This window comes from Aspergillus stella-maris (genome assembly GCF_047715825.1).
Source record: "Aspergillus stella-maris strain CBS 113639 unplaced genomic scaffold BDV14scaffold_46, whole genome shotgun sequence".
In the NCBI taxonomy this organism is placed as follows: Eukaryota; Fungi; Ascomycota; class Eurotiomycetes; order Eurotiales; family Aspergillaceae; genus Aspergillus; species Aspergillus stella-maris.
Genome location: NW_027396840.1, coordinates 68,725 through 83,197, shown reverse-complemented (window position 1 = coordinate 83,197; position 14,473 = coordinate 68,725). Strand labels below are relative to the sequence as shown.

General features: G+C 51.8%; 8 protein-coding genes across 8 annotated transcripts; 4 read left to right on the top strand and 4 right to left on the bottom strand.

Moving 5' to 3' along the window:
* The first annotated feature begins 522 nt into the window (after positions 1–522).
* Positions 523–2,146, top strand: BDV14DRAFT_96381 (Ketol-acid reductoisomerase). The gene has a single exon (XM_073777934.1). It carries the CDS (start codon positions 602–604, stop codon positions 1,802–1,804), a length of 1,203 nt encoding a protein of 400 aa, XP_073625864.1. The 5' UTR covers positions 523–601; the 3' UTR covers positions 1,805–2,146.
* Positions 1,945–3,360, top strand: BDV14DRAFT_96178 (threonine/serine dehydratase). Its single transcript, XM_073777931.1, has 2 exons — positions 1,945–2,406; positions 2,479–3,360. Exons 1-2 carry the CDS (start codon positions 2,085–2,087, stop codon positions 3,285–3,287), a joined length of 1,131 nt encoding a protein of 376 aa, XP_073625863.1. The 5' UTR covers positions 1,945–2,084; the 3' UTR covers positions 3,288–3,360.
* Positions 3,360–4,913, bottom strand: BDV14DRAFT_96183 (putative Rad51 family DNA repair protein). Its single transcript, XM_073777932.1, has 2 exons — positions 4,694–4,913; positions 3,360–4,626 (listed from the first exon to the last, which is right to left on the bottom strand). Exons 1-2 carry the CDS (start codon positions 4,751–4,753, stop codon positions 3,433–3,435), a joined length of 1,254 nt encoding a protein of 417 aa, XP_073625862.1. The 5' UTR covers positions 4,754–4,913; the 3' UTR covers positions 3,360–3,432.
* Positions 4,914–4,957: 44 nt separating this feature from the next.
* BDV14DRAFT_177499 (uncharacterized protein) lies at positions 4,958–5,548 on the top strand. The gene is made up of 2 exons (XM_073769425.1): positions 4,958–5,296; positions 5,366–5,548. Exons 1-2 carry the CDS (start codon positions 5,076–5,078, stop codon positions 5,478–5,480), a joined length of 336 nt encoding a protein of 111 aa, XP_073625861.1. The 5' UTR covers positions 4,958–5,075; the 3' UTR covers positions 5,481–5,548.
* Positions 5,549–5,594: 46 nt separating this feature from the next.
* On the bottom strand, positions 5,595–7,045 carry BDV14DRAFT_96166 (TBP-associated factor 8 family protein). Its single transcript, XM_073777930.1, has 2 exons — positions 6,514–7,045; positions 5,595–6,458 (listed from the first exon to the last, which is right to left on the bottom strand). The coding sequence occupies exons 1-2, from the start codon at positions 6,779–6,781 to the stop codon at positions 5,680–5,682; spliced, it is 1,047 nt and encodes a 348-aa protein (XP_073625860.1). The 5' UTR covers positions 6,782–7,045; the 3' UTR covers positions 5,595–5,679.
* Positions 7,046–7,243: 198 nt separating this feature from the next.
* BDV14DRAFT_202342 (cytochrome c oxidase subunit VIIa) lies at positions 7,244–7,827 on the top strand (the record flags this gene model as incomplete). The annotated part of the gene is made up of 4 exons (XM_073774005.1): positions 7,244–7,273; positions 7,390–7,432; positions 7,641–7,676; positions 7,748–7,827. 4 exons carry the CDS (start codon positions 7,244–7,246, stop codon positions 7,825–7,827), a joined length of 189 nt encoding a protein of 62 aa, XP_073625859.1.
* Positions 7,828–8,428: 601 nt separating this feature from the next.
* Positions 8,429–9,983, bottom strand: BDV14DRAFT_177492 (NEDD8-conjugating protein UBC12). Its single transcript, XM_073769424.1, has 4 exons — positions 9,592–9,983; positions 9,414–9,504; positions 9,010–9,299; positions 8,429–8,922 (listed from the first exon to the last, which is right to left on the bottom strand). The coding sequence occupies exons 1-4, from the start codon at positions 9,610–9,612 to the stop codon at positions 8,770–8,772; spliced, it is 555 nt and encodes a 184-aa protein (XP_073625858.1). The 5' UTR covers positions 9,613–9,983; the 3' UTR covers positions 8,429–8,769.
* Positions 9,984–10,049: 66 nt separating this feature from the next.
* Positions 10,050–13,924, bottom strand: chsG (chitin synthase class III). Its single transcript, XM_073769423.1, has 6 exons — positions 13,253–13,924; positions 12,678–13,176; positions 12,263–12,624; positions 11,359–12,205; positions 10,486–11,309; positions 10,050–10,431 (listed from the first exon to the last, which is right to left on the bottom strand). The coding sequence occupies exons 1-6, from the start codon at positions 13,355–13,357 to the stop codon at positions 10,294–10,296; spliced, it is 2,775 nt and encodes a 924-aa protein (XP_073625857.1). The 5' UTR covers positions 13,358–13,924; the 3' UTR covers positions 10,050–10,293.
* Positions 13,925–14,473: the final 549 nt, after the last annotated feature.

The following is a 14,473-nucleotide window of genomic DNA, read 5'->3' as shown; positions in this document are numbered from 1 at the left end:
ATTTAGGTGGGCTGGAGATCCTGCGATGCGGAAGCAAAAGTCGGCTTACGCGCTGAACGTATCTACTTTGACGCCGCGTACTTTTAATGCTGGACACTGCTGTTCGATGTACATGTTGACACCTGAGGTGTCTATCAGAGGTCTACCATAGACACCTCAGGAATCAACAAACGTGGGGGCCCGCGGCGTTGCATTCAGCATCGACCATGAAGAATTGAAATATGGGGTTGCTGAGCACTGAGCAGGGACTTGGTGTGAAACATTCAACCTGGTACCAGGTGACTCATCGCTCTAGGCCCTCGGGTGCAAGATCCATGAAGCTATATTTTCAGTCCAGATCAACTTGCGGAGCAAGATGCAAACTCCGGACCCCAAAAGGCATACTAGAGGCAGACCGACATCGGCCCCAGTCGCCGGGGAGGTGTGAGTCAACTCCGAGTCACGTGGAGTCCCGGCAACTGGACCTCCCCCAGCAACGACTTTATAAGCTGCAGCTGCCCGTCCCTTGACTGCTTCTTTTTCTCTCTTCCTATCATCCTCTTGCATTTTCAATCCTCCTAATTTCCTCCAATCTCCCCTCCTCTCCCTCAATTCCTTCACAATGGCTTCTCGCACCCTCCCCCGTGCCCTCCGTGCGGCTCGTGTCGCTGCTCCGCGGTCTGTCGTCTCCGCCGCCCTCCCCCGTCCTTCTCTCGCCAGAGTCGCTGCCAATGCTGCTCCCCGCATGGCCACTCCCTTCGTCCCCTCTCGTGGTGTCAAGACCATTACCTTCGCCGACTCCCAGGAGACCGTCTACGAGCGCTCTGACTGGCCCCGTGAGAAGCTCCAGGAATACTTCAAGAACGACACTCTCGCCCTCATCGGTTACGGTTCTCAGGGCCACGGCCAGGGTCTGAACCTCCGTGACCAGGGTCTCAATGTCATTGTTGGTGTCCGCAAGAACGGTGCTTCCTGGAAGGAGGCTGTCCAGGACGGCTGGGTTCCCGGCAAGAACCTCTTTGACGTCACCGAGGCCGTCGAGAAGGGTACTATCGTCATGAACCTCCTCTCCGATGCCGCTCAGTCCGAGACCTGGCCCACTCTCAAGCCCCTCATCACCAAGGGCAAGACTCTCTACTTCTCCCACGGTTTCTCCCCCGTCTTCAAGGAGAAGACCAAGGTCGACGTCCCCAAGGACGTTGATGTCATCCTCGTTGCCCCCAAGGGTTCTGGCCGTACCGTCCGCACTCTCTTCCGTGAGGGCCGTGGTATCAACTCTTCCGTTGCCGTCTTCCAGGACGTCACCGGTAAGGCCCAGGAGAAGGCCATTGCCATGGGTGTCGCTGTCGGTTCCGGTTACCTCTACGAGACCACCTTCGAGAAGGAGGTCTACTCTGACCTCTACGGTGAGCGTGGTTGCTTGATGGGTGGTATCCACGGTATGTTCCTTGCTCAGTACGAGGTCCTCCGTGAGCGTGGCCACAGCCCCTCTGAGGCCTTCAACGAGACCGTCGAGGAGGCCACTCAGTCTCTCTACCCTCTGATCGGTGGCAACGGTATGGACTGGATGTACGCCGCTTGCTCTACCACTGCCCGCCGCGGTGCCATCGACTGGTCCAGCCGCTTCAAGGACAACCTCAAGCCCCTCTTCAACGAGCTCTACGACAGCGTGCGCGACGGCACTGAGACCCAGCGCTCTCTGGACTACAACTCCCAGAAGGACTACCGCGAGAAGTACGAGAAGGAGATGCAGGACATCCGTGATCTCGAGATCTGGCGCGCTGGAAAGGCTGTCCGCTCCCTCCGTCCCGAGAACCAGAAATAATTTCCTTGATGTACAAACCTGGGTTGGGAAAAGTTACGAATGTACCATGACTTCTTTTATTGTTTAATAATTCCAATATGAGCGTTGGCTATTTCACTTATTTCTCTCCAAAGATTGTAGACTCCAGATGACTCATTCTAGAACCAACCTTAGTTCGCAAACTACTGCGGAGATAGCGCTGAGAACTACTCCAACTTCTCTCCCTATCAACTCACCACCCCGCCTCTTCTCCCTCAATTCAATCTCCCAACCTTAACCTCCCATCCAACCCTCCGCCAAAATGACAATAACCGTCCCAACACCCACTTCCGTCGAGGCCGCATACGCTCTCATAAAACCCCACATCCACACAACCCCCCTCCTCACAAACCGCACGCTCAACATCTTCGCCTCAACCCCGCAATCCCCCTCCGCGCTCGCAGGCACAAAATGGGAAGGCCAAGAACCCGCGAAACCAAAGATAAACTTCTTCTTCAAGGCCGAGAATCTTCAGCGGATAGGCGCGTTCAAGGTTAGGGGTGCGTTCCATGCGCTGATACGGTTGATTGAGAGGGAGGGCGAGGAGGAGGTTAGGAAGAGGGGGGTTGTTACGCATAGTTCTGGTATGCCCATGGCCAACCATATTACAAGTGTCTAGATATGCGACTGATTGAGAATCTGCTGTGTGAGTGTAGGAAACCACGCGCAAGCCCTCTCCCTCGCATCTTCGACCCTGAATATCCCCGCATACATCGTCATGCCGAAAATCAGCACGCCCTCCAAGATCGCAGGTACACAATCCTACGGCGCAGAAGTCCTCTTCAGCGGCTCGACGAGCGTAGAGCGCGAAGCTGTTGTCGCGGACGTCCAAAAGCGTACAGGCGCAATCCTAGTCCCACCATACGATGACTTCGATATTATTTGTGGACAGGGGACTGTTGCGCTCGAGACGGAAAAACAATATGCTGAACTTGTGGAGGGGAGTCCAGCGCTGAGTGTTCACGACACTGGATCAGGGAAAGCGTTGGATGCAGTCATAACGCCAGTTGGAGGAGGCGGACTAAATAGCGGCGTCGCAACATTCTTCTCAGACAAGTCCACGAAAGTCTTCGGCGCCGAACCCTCCTTCGAAGGAGCGGACGACTGTGCGCGTGGTCTTGCGGCTGGATCCCGAATCGATAGCGTCAAGACGTTAACAATTGCCGACGGGCTCCGAACACCAGTTGGGATCATAAATTGGGAGATTATATCAGACAAGTCTAAGGTGGCTGGTGTGTACTCTGCAACAGAGGAGCAGATCAAGGCTGCTATGAGGCTAGTTTTGGAGCGGATGAAGGTTGTTGTTGAGCCGAGTGCTGTTGTTGGGTTGGCGGTTTGTTTGTTTAATGAGGAGTTTAGGAGGGTGGTTGAGGAGGAAGCTGGGAGTGAGGGGTGGGATGTTGGGATTGTGTTTAGTGGTGGAAATACGACTGTTGAAGCTATTGGGAAACTCTTCAGCTCATAGAGCAAAGTATGGATTTGGGTACATATAGGCTATAGATTATACAAGTATGTGACGGCTGATCTCTGCTGCATCTAGCCCGGGTATAATTGATACCAGACATTGAAGGAGTTAGATCATTAGCACCGCTACCTATGGCATTGATAGCTCACTCAAAAGCAACCCCTTCCTTCCCAACCCTAAACCCAAACGTCCCACCCCCTCTCCTCTTCAACTCCTCCAATATCCTCATCGGCCAATCCTCCCTCCCCCACCCATTCACTGACCCAGAAAACTCCCCTCTCATAACGACTTCCTGCCGCATGGGCGCATCATTCTTCGCCTCAGAAGCAGTAACCCCAGGCGGAAACGGTCTGACTGTATCCCGCTGCAACACCAACCGCAGCGTCGGGAATAGGCCCCAGGGCGGATGCAATGGGGTTCTGAATGCCGGACCCGTCAATGCTGAATCCAAAGGGTTATACGAGCCGTACGGTACGGATGAGTTTGTGTTTGCGGCTTGTCTCCCGCTAAAAAAGATCGTCGTGTATATGACGGCGCAATCAAAGATATGCTGGAGGCGTTTCAAAGCCGTCACGATGTCTGCGTAGAGATCGCCGATGTGGAACGTGCCACGTTCAAAGCGCTCGCGCTCAATTTCCGCCGCTGACCGGCCGATTTCTTCGGTGCGTGCGATTTCCTCTGCCAATTTGTCTTGCCATAGGAAGGCTGTTGCGCTGTCGATGAAGATGGCCTTAACGGGGCGGTTGGACGAGGCATGCTGTGATGTATCGAATAGATATGTATCGAGTGACTGGAGCGTAGTGAGCAATGCGGAGGATGACTGTGGCTTGAAGACATGGGCATGTTGCAGAGAAGCGAGTATCATAGCTTCGACAGCTTCAGACTCATCTGCCGCCTGCAGCTTGCTATGGACGATTCCGCGGGCGATGGTGCGTAGACGCTCCGGATCGAAACGGCTATCAGTGTCGATGAGGACTATGCCAGAGTTGAAACCCAGAGCGGTACCGTTGAATACTGATGGTAAAACTGCTAGAGCACATAGGTAATATAGCACTTGCGATTTCCCAGCTGCGGAGGATATGCTAGAGAGCTCGAGAACGGGGTGTGGTCGACGATGCGATCCCGGGTGAACGGGCGCCTCATGATGCGTCTGTTCAGGCTCTTCTGTGACAGGGTCAATTTGATCATTGGCAACCTCGCTCTCGACGACTTGCAGGCTAGGCTGAGGTTGAGGAGGCGGTCCAAACAGCTCCAAAAGCTGGTCGATGGGCGCAACACCGAGGTGGGCTCTGGTGTTCTCTGCACTCTTCCCATATAGGACCCGTAAGTCATGAAGGAACTATTGCAAATATCAGCTCATTACTATACGACCAAGGGATATATTGCCAGATGTGGGACAGGAATACCTCGTCCAAGCTCTCCTCATGCACCTCCAATAGTAGCTTCTCCCCGAAACTGGCGGCCATTTCAAGGAGCCTTGTTGTGAGATATCTTTGGTCTCATGTTATCTCAGAAGCATTGTACAGCCTGAGCGATCAGTAGCCTCACCCAATCAAGGTCATGGCCATCGAAAGGGTTGTAGGTTTGAGACGAAAGTAGTTGATCGGACGATGCGGATTGCGGAACACCGCCGACGGCTTCTAAGAAAGCTCCGACACTTATTCCGCTCACCCCATTCCACCCTCAAGCTCCCCTCAGTCTCAATCGAGTCTCAATCGCGACACCACCTAGAACCAGCTTCATACCATTCGCACAAATCGCACGATTTGCCCAATCCAAATCCTCAAAATGGCCCCCCTCGTCCCAATGTTCGACGCCGAAAAGCTCCCCGAGCACGTCAACATCATCACGCGAAACTTCACAGAAGAAAAGCGGCGCAAGGGCGGCCCAATCGACCTCGAGAAGTGTCAACTCATGGAAATGACGCAGTACTCGTGTAATCCGCCGTCGAAGGGGATTCCGCAGCCTGGGACGGTAGTTTGTCAGCCTTTGGCGAGGTTGTTTAGACGGTATGTTGCCGCTCAGTTGGATTGCGCTTGGTTATTGTGAATTTAGTGGCTTACGGGATACTGCTGCAGGTGCGCGGGCGGATTGATGGTTGAGACGACTTCTTGGGAGTCGATACGGATCGCGAAAGAGGAGGAGGCGAGGAGGGAAGCTGAGGCGAGGGAGAGTTTGAAAGCGAAGGCTTGAGGAGACGAGGATACTATATCGCATTCGCATTTACGGAGTTTGGGATATTTTGTTTGCTTTATTACGGGAAATACGGCATTTGAAGCGGTTATAACAATCTCAATTATAATTCACCTGGGTATCTTATCGAATGCTATACACAATGAGGAATGAAACGCCAACGCCATATGATGCTCCTGTGCCAAAAGCCGAAAACCGACTATCCAGAGCTCACCCAACTCTCAACCCGTGATATGTCTGGGGTATGCTTGGTGCCGCTTGGCTTCTCCTCCTGCCTCTGCCTCCCTGACACCGGGTTCCGACGCCAGAAATCCCTTTCGCAATTGATGATAGGCGGCAGCTCCATGCCAGTCAGATCTTTCGGTCGACCGGACTTGTCGCTCTCCGCGGCGGTAGTACTTGAGTCAATGTCCATCGCATTTGGATTGGCAGTGGCCTTCGGCGCCTTCTTGGAAAGCGCCTTTGCTGTTTTCTCGAACATGCTCTCGAATGTTTCGGCCTTCCGACCCCACTGCTTCTTCTCGCGACATCCAGAGCCAGGTTGGTTGTCCTTGAATGCAGCGCGTGCTAGCTTCCGTAACGCTTCCTCCCCATGTCTTCCATCATCCGTTGCGCGCTCGCGGATCTTCCGCGGGTCCCGTTCTCGCTCGGTGAAGACCGGTGTATGGCGGTAGGTATGTTTACTCGGAAACTCAGGGAAATGTTTCGGGATGTACGGGCTTCGAGCGCGGTCATCTTCGCCGCTAATTCCGGTTTCGAGGGAAGGTAGAATTTTGAAATCATCGTCTTCATCTGGCGGAGGACTAGGTAGTTGGGTAGGGATAGGCTCGGTCTTGATGGGATTGTGTAGGTACGGGACTAGGGAGTCAACGGGCAAGCGGTGGCGCTTCAACGCATATTCGAAATCGTGAGGGATAGGTTGTAGGCGTCGGCTCGATAACATCGATGCGCGCACGTATGATGAAAGTCGTAGCAGATCTAACAAGGCCATGTCAACAGAGCTTCTAATCACATCCATCCCATGCAAACATACATTCTTCGGCGGCGTCGCGGAAGCTCTCCACAGCCAGAGGATCCGCAATTTCAAAGCCAGAGCTGTGCAGTGACTGTCCGATGATGCGATTCATCACCTGGTCGACGTAGGCATCATCTGCAATCGCGGGCTCCGGCAAGCTCGAGATAACAGGTTCGTTTAGACGATGGTGGTGGTGGTAAGGGCGCTTGATTCGTTTCGCATCAGGGACGGCCGCCTCGGAGAATGACGAGAGTGACCGTTTGACGGCCGGCTGTGAGGGCGCCATTGCGGGGTGGACTGAAGGTGAAGTGAGTGGTCTCTAGGTTGGCCGCATTGATGAAGCCGGACGGCAGATCGAGTAGCTTCACGTGACTGTTGCCTGAGGCATGAGTGGTTGCTGCCTCACAAAACTCGGGTTCTTAAGGTGGCATATTGAGGAGCTATATATAGTTGAAAACAATACATAGAAAAGAAAGCTGATATGTATCATGAGCTGACACTTTGGCAGGATCTTTTAGACCTATTGTTCGTGGTGTAGAGCCATCTTCAAGCCTCCAAAGCATCAGGCCACTCAAAGCGGTCGCTTACTGTACCGCGCGGAACCGGAAAGCTTCACTCGACTTGACGTCCAACATCACCACTCTCCCTTCTCCTCTCCCCTCATCTCCACACCACACAGCAGTTCACATCCCTGCTGCGTCCTTTGGAATAGTCCTTCTCTGTCGATTTCCTACTCATAACTGTCGCAATGGCTCAAGCTATCGCTCCTATCACCGGCGTACGTTGCTCATCCCACTACCTGTTTTCCTACCTATGGCAGGACGACCTCCCACCCAGCTGTGGTCGACAGGTGCAATTGCCAGTGGACGATTGACTAACATGTTTCTTGTATAGATGCTCCGCCGCAACCTGGTCCTTGACTTGAGCACCGCTTTCGGTGAGTCCTGCCTACCGCTATGATACCATCGCATCAGCCCACACTCGAACGAAGCTTGATAGAAGCTGGAGCAGATCGCATTGAACTTGAGCAACAAATCAAGGATCTCAATATGCCGATACTATTATCACTATTCAAACTCTACTCTTGGAGCTTGCGACTCCACACAACAACCGACCGGAACAGTAACTGACGGCTTCCTTTATAGGTTTCGGAACCACCTTCGGCTACCTCTGGTGGTACGGTACGTACATCAGATACCCTACAGATCCTACCTTTGTCAAATCGTCTGTTCTAACGTGTTTTCCTGACCAGGCTACCACCTGCCCCGCGTCCGCGCCCGTGACAACTATTACAACCGCCTCGAGCAGGAGCGCGCCGCCGGCAACGTCTAGACGCCTCCTCCACATTGATCGAGACCTCAATTAGCCCATCGACCGATCTCTGCGATGTAGCTTCAAACAAACATGCTACCTGAATTCCGCCAGCATCTACATCCCGCAATGTCACGAAACGAGATCCGCTTGGAAGATAACGACATGGCTGGAGTTAGACATATACCCGGTTCTTCTTTTCGTCCTCTCTTGTTCTCGTCTATCTGTTCAATATTTCCATCATCTTCTGAGCTGTTCAATATCGATACGATTGGAGGTCGCTTGTCTGATTGTGGTTCGATACATGTGACGGTTGTTGAGAAAGAAAGAAATGTTAAGACTATCTACATCAGCTACAGCTATTGACTTGTTTCTTTTGTCCTGCGCCCTGCGTTAGCTGTATATATACACTTTTGCTTTGAGCTGAATTGTGTTGTATACTATACTGCTGTACCTGTCCGATCATTGCGTCCTGAAGCTAGATGTGAAAAGAGCGTAGTTAATGTACAGTAGTATAGCTAACCCGGTGTCATGCTTCAGCTCCATATCAAAACTCAACTACACCCGTACTCCCAAGCAGACGGCGTACCCAGAGAGTCCGAAAAGAGATGTAAAAGCTAAAGATCATATTCATATTCATCAGGGAATCTATCCAGTCGCTAAAGTAAGTAATTCATCATAAGGTGCCATAGAAGTCTTTCTCGGTCAACTCCCAAGTAAATAGTCCAGTCCGCACTTCCTCTTCCTTCTTTCTGCCCAATGCACATCTAGAGATGAGTCTCACAGAAATGCAACGACTCCTATTATTCTCAGGCTGATCAGGCAGTTAGAGCCGTCCGATGCCATAGGCGAATGGTGCCCGTTCAGCCCCAGTATCAACCTGTCTCTCGTCTTCACTCAAAGGCCGACAGCGAATTCCGTCCTCTCGTCAAAACGTACACCACTTCGCAGTATACCCCCTCCTTATCGCACCACCTTATCGAATGCAACACCCCGGATCGACCCGCCACCCATCGAGTTGCGCACATTGCGCTTGAAGGCGTCCCGGTTCTGCCGTAGGTCCTCCGCGGCCTCCTTGTTCAGTGGATCGGAAGCGTTCGGTTCAAGGAAGAGGAACTGCAGACAAATCGAACCAGTTAGCAAGCCGCTTTAACCAACACTATTATCCATCTCCTAGAGCGGGTGAAAAATATTGTAACGAACCTGCATCCCAACAACAACCGCATTCAAGTTCAACACAGGCTTCCAGTCCTCCCTCAGAATGTTAAGACAAACGTTCCCCTCCAGATCGATATTCGGATGGTAGATCTTCTGCGTGCACTTGACTTTCGGCGGGTCATGCGGGAAATTCTGGTTGACAGCGAAGGTAAAGACGAATGAGCCGCCCTTGTACATTCCCTCATCGGGCTCGATGGTTAATTCGAAGTTGAGGATGTCGTCGGGGTTTGGGAAGGTCATTTTCATTGTTGAGCCGAGTGTTAACTCTTGGAGGTCTGTCCGTTTACCATAATGTTAGTGAGTGTTGGGTAGCTGGGGAAAGGTATGGCTCGTAGGTAGGTAGGCAGGCGCTTGGAAGGTTTGATCCGGGTTGGTTTGGGAGAGCGTACCTCGCTGGACACGTAGTTGAGCGGCCGTGACCTTCTTCTTCTTCTTCCCCGCAGCGCCCTCAGCATTCTCAGCCTGCTGCTGCTGTTGTTTCTGTTCGATGAAGCGTTAGAACGGGATTCTGGTCTGCGGACGGCAAGATGGCACGCGCCCACCCGGCTAGCGAAAGAGGAGCCGTACCATAGACCAGATTTTAAGCATGGTGGATGTTCAACGGTATGGCACCGCTGAGAAGACCAATACTGAGACAAGAACTGTAGTGCAGTGTCTTTGCGGAGGAGGGTGGCTAAGGTTGCGGCGCGGCGGCTCTGACTGATATGGAGGGGAAGCGTAGGGTGAGTGGGGTCTGGCGCAATTAGGTTCCTCTGCCACTCAGATCAAAGTCCACAATCGCTGGAACTGCGGAGATAGCGACAGTAGTTTGGAGAAAGGAACGAGAATGAGCAAGGAAATCAGAAAGCCCAAAAATGCAAGACTGAGGAGTGAAGGTAGAGAGTAGAATTCAGCTGGATGAGAAAGCGGGTGGAGCCGTAACCTGACGCCATGCAAACAGTCAGCCTGGTGTCCGCCTGCTACCTAAACTCGACTCGCCGTTCCTCAACATGTCTTTACTAGTTCTTCATCAGAGGCTTTTGGAGATAAAATGTGAGTTCGCTTCAGATGTCTCATTGAATCTAACTACTATGAATCTACATAATATAAGCTGCAGCCCCTCTCATAAGGATTTCAGGGCACAGTGGCTAACGAAGAAAACAGAATTGAGCATCATATGTAAAATACAGATCAAAACAAAATGTGCCAAGAACAACTCCTGGAATCCCATGCAATACATCCTTTTTGCTGGGTATCTCGTGCTTGACTTTTTCATTAGGCGAAATGCTTCTACCGGCGGGCGAAGCAGCAGAGAAGACCCGTCTTTCCAAGGAACCAGGTGCACCCGAGGAAACGAATGAGAGCGACAACAGCGTTAGACCACAGAAGGGCTTGGAAGAAACGCGATGTACGGTCGGTAGAGGTGTTCTGGAATTGGTGTTAGTGGTGTTTTCGGGTAAGGGAGCAGCGACAAAAACATACCGTGAATCCGAACTTGTCCAGACCCTCACTAGTAATACAAACGGCGAGAAGACCGTTGCTGAAGAGCCAAAGAGTGACCAGGCGGGTACGGAAACTCTTGTATGAGTCGTCCAGAGACTTCTCATCCTTCTCAATAGGGGCAACGTAAGGAGTCAAGGCGCGCTTAACTGTGGCCTCGAACTGACTGTCGATATCGGCCTGAGGCTTGTCGATTTCCTCAATAACGGCTTCCTTGCCTCCAGTAGTCTTGGCCGAGGGAAGAGCATCAGCCTTGTCCGAACCCTTGGTACCCCAAGAGACATCGTGCCAGTTGCTGAAAGCGTAAACGTTCAGAATGTTGATGTAAGACGACTGGACAGCCATGTACGCCGGGAAGGACGTAAACATGTGCCAGGGGTCAAGGTACATGAACGAGGCAACGAAGTAGAGACCGAAGGTGGCAGCAAGGGCAATGATAATGATACCGGCACCGGAAGATCCGAAGAAAGACTTCAAGAATTCACCCACACCTTGATCGGTGGTGAAATCCATTGGAGCACCCCCAGAGAAAGCGCGGACCACAAGGTACAACGCATCGACCACAACGTAGAGCTGAATGATACCGAAGGCGACGAAAGAAGCAAGGTATGACAGCTTGGAACCTTTGGGTCGGTTTCCGAGAGCAAGGATGAACTGCAGCAACAGGAAGGCGAGGTAGATATATTTGACCAGAGTGTTGATGATGGGAGTCGCATCTTCACCGAAGGGAAAAGCGGTATTGTTGTTACTGCTACTAGGAGTACCAACCAAATCCATGATGACGGAAGTCGTAAGCCAGTAAGACGCTAAAGAATTGTTAGTGAGAAAGAAATTGGAGGCGCATTCGTGACTTACCGAGAGAGAACCAAGTCAAGAAAGTAGAGAACCAGTTGTACAACATTTGCAAGTGGAGAAAGAACATTCGAATGATGTTGTGTCCACTCTTGTACATACGGCCGAAGTGCATGAGCGAATAGATACCGGCAGCGAAAGAACCGTTCAACCAACGACGACGTTGGGAGATGAATTCGGGGGCACCTTCGGGCACATCGGTCTCACCCTTGGAGGCCTTGACATACGACAAATGCCATTTAGAACCAGCTTTAGCCACCAATTCGAAACACAAGATACGATCCTCGGCCAAGAACATGTTCTTCTTGAAAATGTTCATACCCTCGATACCCTTCTTACCAAGTTGCTTGGAAAGAGTGTGATCACCGTGGAAATACTGTTCGAGAGGACGACCCATGATGGCGCGGAATCGGTAGGCCGAGAAAGCACCAGGCAACACACTGACATAACCGAAAGAACTCTCCAAAGGTTTGTCAAGAATGTTACTGATCTTGTACTCGAAGTTTTGCGCGGCGACCAAGGGATTAAGCAGTTTCTTCCATCCCTTACCCAACATAGCGTGGATTTCACCACAAGCACCACCCAAGTCCTTGTCGTTGTAGAAGGCCTCCCAGAGGTAAAGCAGAGACTTGGGTCCAGGCTTAGTACCCGCATCAAGCAGAATGCAAACCTCAGGATTCAGAATACGACCGAAAGCGTTGAAAAGCCATCTGTGAGAGTTGATCTTCTTACTGTTCTTCTGCTTGAGACAGAACATCATCTGCACGGGAGGAAGCGTGCTAGGGCCATCGTCCGTGGGTCGGATAAGCTGCTGGTTCGGCGTAACCGAGAGCTGGGTGGTGTATTCGAACTAATGCTTTGTTAGCGTCCCGGTTTTGCAAAGATCAATGTAAACTGCTGAGCTTACAATGTGGGCAACGGTCTCTTTGCCGTCAACGTCACGCTTCATGACACCGTCCTGGTAGATACCGACAGTCGCGAGGACATCCAGGGTGTCCTTGTCGCAAGGGTCGATACCGTCGAAAACCAGGCAGACAACGATTTTCTGCCAAGCAGGACCACCCTTGTTCCAGAACTCGGATTTCTTGAGGTTGACGATATCGCGGATGTTTTGCATCACACCGTGCAGGGTACGGGCGGTGAGCGTCTTATCTTCGTTGTAGTAGGTAATGGCAATGAGCAACTCAGTGTGTCGGTTGTACATCGCCGGACGAAGGTTATAACCGTTGTGCAAGGTGAACTCGTTGGGATCACACGTAGCGGCCGTGTCTGATAATAAAGTCAGTTGTCGGTCTCAACCCGCTTTTCCGATAGTTACTCACATCGCATGTGCGTGAATTCTTCGCTTCCGCCCTCAAGATCATTTCGGTACTTGGCTTGAATAGCATTCTGAATTGCGCTAGGGACTGGGTAGTCAACACTCAGAACGGAACCCTGCACAAGCTTAACCTTTCTGGTGGCGTAACGACGAAGTCCATTACCACCACCGCCGCCGCCGCCGCCGCCGCCTCCGCCGGCCTGGCGCTGGCGCCAGGCTTCTGTGGACGAAGTATCGCTGCGAGCGTAAGGCGATGCTACGCGTCCAGGGACGCCAAAGGCGGCTGCAGGGTTCTCCGAGCCAGAGTAAACTGACGATCCATTGTTGCTGTAGGGATCATGGTATCCGGCATCCGGAGCGTAAGACTCTGTCAAACTGTATCCAGAGGTCGGTCTTTGTATAGGCGAGGCCGTAAGACCACGCTGCTGCTGGGGGTCATCGAAGGGACCGGCGAAGGGGCTTTGTTGGTTGGATAGTAAACCCCTGGATGCTTCTTCTTCGTACTAAAGATGCAGAAACACGAATCAGCACGCGAGTTCAATGAACAGAAACCACCGTCGCAATTTGAGTAGCACTTACAGTTTGGTTGTTGGGGTGGCCGAGGTCTTGAAGACGATGGCCATCGTGGCTCTCGTCGTAGTTATTCCCGCCAGGCGACTGGGGGCCAGAGCCGTGGTAGGCCATGGTGAGAATGTGCGATTAGAATTTGGTACCTGGAACTCTTCTGCTCAAAGGCAAGCAGACAAAGGTTGTAGAACGCAAGGACTCGAAGAGAAGGGGGTATCGTTTGAAACAAGGAAATCGATGATTTGGCCCCGACGGAGGAGTCGAACAGGAGCTGGGCGCGTTATTAGACCACGCAGCGAGGACACAATATGAGAAATAAAGATGGACAAAAAAAGCGAAAAAGAATGAACAACGAGACTGAAGCGAGAGAGACGATCAGAGGAAATAAAAAGCAGAGCGGAAGGAGGAAGAGAGAGGGTCCTTCAGCTGAGGGAGAGGCGCAGGTCGAGCAGGAACGTGGAAAAAGCCGCCAGGGCTGAGGACTGGGAGGAGGCCCCAAAAAAACAGTCCAGCAGGTGAGACAGCGTTGAGCTAAAGGAGTAGTGGCTCCAGTATATTTATCTGCCACTAAACGGTCTTTCCGTGGTTAACGTTCACTGTTCACTGTTCAGTCTCTGAGAGAGGACAGAGAAGAAAAAACCGGGGTTCAGCAAAATAAAAGCCTCTTTTCTCCTGGAGGTGGTACTAGTAGAAGGTGGTGAAGGGGGATGCCAGGATTCTTCCCACTGGCCGGGGCCTGTTACAAGCGCAAGCTTACTGGTAGTCCACTGATGCGCCAGAAACTGATCTCTCATCTCTACTACTACTACTACTACATTCTCAACTGTGTTTTTGACTACTATCTCTGTCAACCATAAATATTCACAGCTCTCTATAACTGTGTCTACTTTTTCTCATTCACTTCTATTGATCTTTGCTCTTCTGTATATGATGCTCTGATGCTGTTCACCGCTACAGAACTGAAATTCGCAAAATGGCGAGTCCACTCCACCCACCAGTCCTTCCCAGCAAACAAAGCCGTATTTTTCAAACCACTCTCCCTCTCTCCCGCTACGATCTCTACTATAGGCGAAACCCATCTGCATTCAGAGTCTTGTCTCTCCTATAAAACTCTTCTCGCTCTTTTCATTCGTTAACCCCTGAGTGTTGAGCACTCGGCCACTCTCTAATGTGCGTCTTTGCAGGCTCCTACCAAGACTAGCAAAGGTTGCAGAGTCTTGGGAGTTGGAACGC